General features: G+C 44.5%; 2 protein-coding genes across 3 annotated transcripts in view; one reads left to right on the forward strand and one right to left on the reverse strand.

Moving 5' to 3' along the window:
- Positions 1-592: 592 nt before the first annotated feature.
- LOC308152713 (thioredoxin-related transmembrane protein 2-B-like) lies at positions 593-4,784 on the reverse strand (the record flags this gene model as incomplete). Its single annotated transcript, XM_080525767.1, has 8 exons — positions 593-1,985; positions 2,108-2,237; positions 2,336-2,401; positions 2,488-2,594; positions 3,147-3,223; positions 3,567-3,680; positions 3,978-4,038; positions 4,596-4,784. The coding sequence occupies 8 exons, from the start codon at positions 4,782-4,784 to the stop codon at positions 1,800-1,802; spliced, it is 930 nt and encodes a 309-aa protein (XP_080381893.1). The 3' UTR covers positions 593-1,799.
- Positions 4,785-5,039: 255 nt separating this feature from the next.
- Positions 5,040-6,287, forward strand: part of pmf1 (polyamine modulated factor 1) — a 1,865-nt gene continuing 617 nt past the window's right edge. For both annotated transcript variants that reach the window (XM_080527871.1, XM_080527870.1), the window contains exons 1-4: positions 5,040-5,308; positions 5,430-5,535; positions 5,654-5,754; positions 6,243-6,287. The exon at positions 6,243-6,287 is cut by the window's right edge and continues 151 nt beyond it. In XM_080527871.1, the coding sequence (XP_080383997.1) occupies positions 5,070-5,308; positions 5,430-5,535; positions 5,654-5,754; positions 6,243-6,287 (491 nt within the window). In that variant the 5' untranslated portion in view covers positions 5,040-5,069. The remainder of the gene's footprint in view (positions 5,309-5,429; positions 5,536-5,653; positions 5,755-6,242) is intronic.

Consider the following 6,287-nt stretch of genomic DNA (forward strand, 5'->3'; position numbering starts at 1 on the left):
ATCTGGTGTGTATATGTGAGAATATCCTTGTGGAATGCACACCTAGTTGACGTGTGATTAAAAACAAATGAAGCATCATAAGCGTTAATGGCACAAGCACTCATCATAGACAGAGACGGAGAGAGTTGCTGGTACTTTCTCCTGGTGGGGAAGGGGGCCGTTGAACAACTGCTTACTGTATGTGAATCATTGAGAACTGCTATTGGCTGTGATGAATGGAAAGAGTTTCACAAATATCTGTAATGAATATGTAAAAGACATTTCCAAAATGGCCTTATGAAGAATTTTTAAAGATGTCTTCTCAGAATAAAAGGTCAATCTGGTGGAAAAAGGTTGTCCTTTTTTCAAATCAAAAACGGATCTTAAAAATGCCTCTAATTATCTATTGACTGAGTGATGTATGTACCTAAAATAGAAGCTTAGGAGGATGGAGTCAAAGTATTGGAGTCACAGCTTTGAAAAGTTATATTTATTACATCTTTACCATAACAGTCAGTGCTTTCCTTTTGTTGTTGACAATGTCTCATAAGGCAACAGAACATGAACAACAGGTAAACACTCACTGAAATCCAAATAAGACTGTGACAGTGGATGAATGAGTGAAATAACAGTGTTTCATGGTGTTTCTCTTTACAGCTGAAGAGGTACTGTACAATTATTACAGAGGTACCAGTAAACACATTTAACACAAAAGGTATTTCCACAGAAATAACTTAGGGCATCAATTGGGACGGTAAGGTATTTCAAATTAAGTTATGATGACTCATTCATTCGTTTGTATCACTCACAGGCATTATGCATATGGATGCTCTGTTAGTTGCCTATCAGTACAGATCTAGGATCAGTTAACCCTCCCCCTAATCATTGGGGAGGGACTCGAAACTGACTTTAGATCTCTTGTCTAGCAGCAACTTCCACTTCCAAGGCTCCTTTCCATTCCAAAAGAAACTTTGCTTCAGTGCATCCCCTTCCCTTCACTCCAGGGGGAAACCCCTGTTGTACCCACATGTAAGATGGTGGTGAACAGCAGGGTATCCCACAATTCATTGCAATTAATTCAAAACATCCAATCAGCCGCTAGTGGTTGTTGTTTCATACCTGTCTTTTGACGTACTCAGACAGGTACGAAACAGCAAACACTGAACGGCTGTTTAGGCTACCCCTCCCTCAATCCCTTCTGCTCAGGTAGAGCTCACTCACAGAAGGGTCATCAAAACATCACTGAGGGGCTCACGGGATATGAATAAATGGACTTTATTGTCATTGCTACAGTACAGGTACCAAACAACGAAAAAATAGGAGGAGGATAGGAGGGAGCGAGGGAAGGGGATGTGTCCATTTGGAATAAAAAGGAGCCCTGGGGAGTGTTCCAGCAACGTCGCTATTCGGTTGTTAAGTCTGACGTCAAACGTGACATTTAGCAATTTCCAGGTCCAAACCAGAAATTCCCTGCACCAGAGTACCAGTGTACTAAAGCGGTAGATCGTTTTTTAGACTCTGATCTATTCATACAACAAGGGACACAGCACTTTCCTGTTTTTCCCATATTTGTCAGCGTCTTTGAGCCTCGGAAAAGCGCTATACAAATATAATGAATTATTATTATTACTGAGGCATTTCGAAGAGAGCGCCTCAGCCAACTTTGGACCCGGAAACACGTCACGACTTAACAACCGAATAGGAAAATCCAGGCTTATTTTGATATGTCTCGCGTATAAATCTCGCGGCATTTATCGAATAAGCCTGGATTGTCCTTTAGCGACGTTGATGGAACACCCCCCTGCTCTCCGAATCCCTCATCACTGGTCTTTCTTGCTCTCCAGCTGCTCCTCTGCGGTGTGGGCTTCAGGCTGCGGCTCTTCACTGCCCTCCTCTGGCAGTGAGGGGTTCTGCTCCTCGTTGTTCTCTCCCTTACTGCCCTTACTGAGCTTGAGCTTGGACTTCTGGAACAGCTCGTTCAGGTTGAACTCGCGGATGATGTTCTCCTACAAGTGAAGGGTTGTGCGTGAGTAACAGTAAGCACACTACACTCAAACACACACACACACACACACACACACACACACACACACACAGCTAACCCAACCCCATATACACACACACACACCTCGTTGAAGGTCCAGGACACAGCTCGAAGCATATTGTCCACCATCGGACGTCTCATGACCTCCCGCCCTCCCTGGAAAAGCATCAATGTGGGCATCTGCTTAGCCAAGGGGGAGGTGCTAACCCTGTACCTGCAGAGGAAGAGGTAGTCAGTCAGCAGCACACGGCAGAACTGTTATCAAGCTACAGTACCTGAATATAATGACATTATTCCTTTCCCAAGACTCACCTCTGAGCCACCTCTCCATAGCGGCCCACATCTACCTTCCCAAACCGAAGTCCAGCACAGTTATATCTGCATAACAATGGAGGGGAACAAGAGACAGCCATGTTTAGGGAATACAGAGAGAGAGAGAGAGAAAATGAAGTTCTATCTCTTACTTGAGTGAGAGTTCGGCATAGACAGGGGCAAATCCCTGGCACTCAGAAGACCAGTTAGCATAGAACTCAACAATCCATGTAATGCGAGTGTCCTTCTGCAACTCCTCCTGAGGCAGATTGGATCAGAACAGTTCAGATTAGATTACACTAGATTAGATTAGATTAGGTCACTACCTATCTGAAGTTGGTCAAACGGTAATGATCAGATCACAATCTTGCCTAACTGTGTTACAAACACCAAACATGTGTTTTTATCTGGATCAACAGCCTATGGTGTTGACTGGTCTTCATCAAATATTTACATTTACATTTACATTTTTGCCGTTTAGCAGACGCCTTATTCCAAAGCGATTTACACTCAATACATTAAGCAAGTGAATCATCAATCCACCAGTCGTAGCAGGAAGAGTAATCCAGCTCAGGCCCGGGGCCATTGGCAGTCTCTGTGATAGAAGGAAAAGTCTTCTTCTATCACCTTCTTCTAAACCTAGACTTCTTTTTATTTATTTTTATTTTTGTATATATAGACACTGAGAAACAGAGAAACAGTACAAGGGGGGCAATAGAAGTTTTAGGGGACACAGTAAAGGGGAAAAAGCGATTCTAAACCTCTTCAATTGTCACACCTGAAGTCTGTGTTCTGAGACGGTCACACTTACGTCGATGGTCTTGTCACTGAAGTACTTGATGTATTCTGGGCCCATGTAGAGAGGCGGCTTACAGGTCATGGCAAAAGCTGGGAGAGGATAAATAGTGTTCATTTCTAGATACAGCGCCCTGTGTAACTGATGGGACAGTGAAGCATTGTCTCTGTACTCCAAAGGTTTGGATTTGAAAACAAACAATTATGAGGTTAACAGAGACACAACTGGCTTAGCACTTCCGTGCTTGGTGTGAGTGTGCTTGGTGTGAGTGTGCTTGGTGTGAGTGTGCCGTACACAAATGGAGCGAAAATGTGTCAACAAGTTGCCGTTTCTCCTCCCCCTCCCCCTCCCCCTCCTCCCCCTCCTACAGCATTGAAAACATTGAAAGATTTAAACAAATACGATGGTAAGATGGAGATGGCCGTAGCTGCTCACCAACACACAGAGCGAGGTAGGGGATGCCCAGTCGAATGTCCACTCTGAAGAAGAGGATGACATTGGCCACTTTACTGAAGAGGAAGAGGTTTCCTATGTGCTGCTCTATGGTGACTGGGGAACAGAGATAGAAAGAGAGAAAGATGTGAGATATGGGGTAAGGTAAGCAGAGTGATGGTAGTGTAATGAAACAGTGAGACAATCCACAATCACCATTCCTGCAATGGTATTCTAGTGTTTACAAAACAGACACAGCCAACTGACAGCAACGAACAAGTTGTCAACAGATCAATATCATTGTTTAGAGAGTGTAGGCTAAGCCCAGAACCTGGCTTGTAGGGGAAATGAAATGACATGTGTTTACTGTAAACAGAGAGTGTGAGTGTGTGTCTGTGTCTGTTCTGCACTTACCGGCTCTCCTGTTCTTCATCATCACTACCGCACTAAGGAACATAAGGATTTCCACTTCTCTCTGTAAGAATGACAGCAGTATCCACATTACAACAATCGCTACAATTACACAGTACCAGATTTGGTGCAAGTGCGCTCCAACTCTACACCTAATAATAATAATAATAACTTTATTTGTATAGCGCTTTTCCTGCAAACGTTGCAGCTCAAAGTGCTTTAATCATTATATAATCTTAATTTAATTATTTAGTCATTTAAAGGCAATATTAAAAAGATGGGTTTTTAGTCTTGACTTGAACATATGTGCTGAGGTTGCATCCCTAATGTAAACTGGCAGTGCATTCCACAATGAGAATGCAGCCTCACCAAATCTCTTCTTTTGTACAGAGAAAACCAGCGTCAGAAGACCTGAGAGCTCTATTGGGCTGATATGCTAGCAAAAGGTCTTTCAGATATTCTGGTGCTTTGCCAGTGAGAGTTTTATAAACAAGCAGAAGGATCTTGAAATCTATTCTGAACTTAACAGGAAGCCAGTGTAGAGTCTCTAAAATAGGAGTTATATGAGCTCGTCTGCTTGTTTTGGTTAAAACTCACTCAACTGGACATTTTAATACTGACCCAGTCAAAGTCGCACGAGTTCCCGTCGTCCCGTTGCGACGCCAGGTGTTCACATAACCCCGGAGCCTTCCGAACTACGACGAATAAGACTGACATGAGGACAGAACATATGTAATAAGGCTTTAATAGCCATTTGTAAATTCGGGGTAAGTGGTAAAAGAAAGCACAAAGTCCTGTGATCACACCCATGTTCCCGCAAGCAACGGTGAGGAGAAGAGAGAGAGAGAGAGGGTTGAGGAAAGTGACAGCTGAAGTGTGTGTGGACGGGGGGGGGGCACGGCGTAAATGAGTGCGACACATGGTGTCTGACTGCGGCTGCGCATAAGCGACGGCCACAACGCGAAGGTAAAACGCTGAAAACGGTTCCAGTGTGAACCCGTCGGCGTTCCGTAGCACATCTTTGGCGGTTCGAAATCTTAAAAACAAAACATGGAGGAAGGCAGCGAAGCGAGGAGCAAGGAGACGACCGAAAACATGTCCAGTGGAGCAAACGTTGAGAATCAGACTAGTAAAGCCACGGGAGATGTAAACGTGGAGATTCAGACTAGTAAAGCCACGGGAGATGTTTCGGGAGATGTTTCGTCCACGTCTGAAGGCATAAGTGGGATTGACTCACACCGGCCAGACGGAGCCGAACCTCGAAAGCACAACAGGCTACTGCTGTTCAACAAAGTGATGGAAAAGAGCTTGCAGAAGTTTATAGCCGATGCCAAGTAAGTCAACGTGCACACGGGCCACCTTTCTAACATTACTCTGCTGGACACATAATAGCATGTGGACTAGAGTAGGTGCACCATTTGAAAGCTAATCTGTCTGAATATGTCACTGTGTCAGTTTTCAGAGATTTGCTCGCACCTTCCATCCGTTCTACAAGAAGAACCCTAAAGTGACCGAGAACATCCACAAGCAGTTCATAGAGCAACTGCAGAGGGCTATTCAGGTTGGACACGTTCAAGGAGCTTCGTCATCTCGAACATAGGCAGAGAGTTTAAACGGGTGATTAGGAATCTGCTTTTTTCTTAAACGTGTGTGTGTGTGTGTGTCCGTCATGTCTACAGGACGACATCAACAACGTGATCAAAGAGGGGGAGCTCCAGTGCCAGCTGGATAAGCTGGACAAACTAGAAGGGAGTGTCATGGGCAGCTCAGACCCTGCATGGTCAGTCACTGTCTCTCTCCCTTATTTCCCTGACCTGAATGAATTGAACAGCTGAAAGCAAGAACTTGGTAGGCAATGGCAACCAGTAAAACAGGTCAAATCAATATGCTGCATGCCTACCGGGTATTTGCTTTCACCTGTTCTGTGTTGTTAGATCTGTGCTCTTATAGGCAAGGAAACCATTGAGACATTTCTCATGTGTTTGGTTACCTATCTACTGGTATCAATGTTACCATGACTACCTCCAAGAGCTGAATTTGGGGGCATCCTGGCTCTGCCTGTCATGTCTTGGTAGAGGTAACCCGGAAGCAGATCCCATATCACCTAGCATTCTCACAAACCCTACCATGGTGTGGAAAATACAGACCTGATTTAGATCAGTCACCCTAACCTCTAGATCACCCTAACCTCTAGATCATCCTAGCCTCTAGATCAGTCACCCTAACCTCTAGACCAGTTATCCTAACCTCCTCCTCAATTTCTTCCAGGCGTCCTAGCGGAGTGCCTGAGCAGGACTTGTGCAGTTTTGTGAT

The sequence above is a fragment of the Nansenia antarctica genome (assembly GCF_963989245.1).
Source record: "Nansenia antarctica genome assembly, chromosome: 3".
NCBI classification, from domain to species: Eukaryota; Metazoa; Chordata; class Actinopteri; order Argentiniformes; family Microstomatidae; genus Nansenia; species Nansenia antarctica.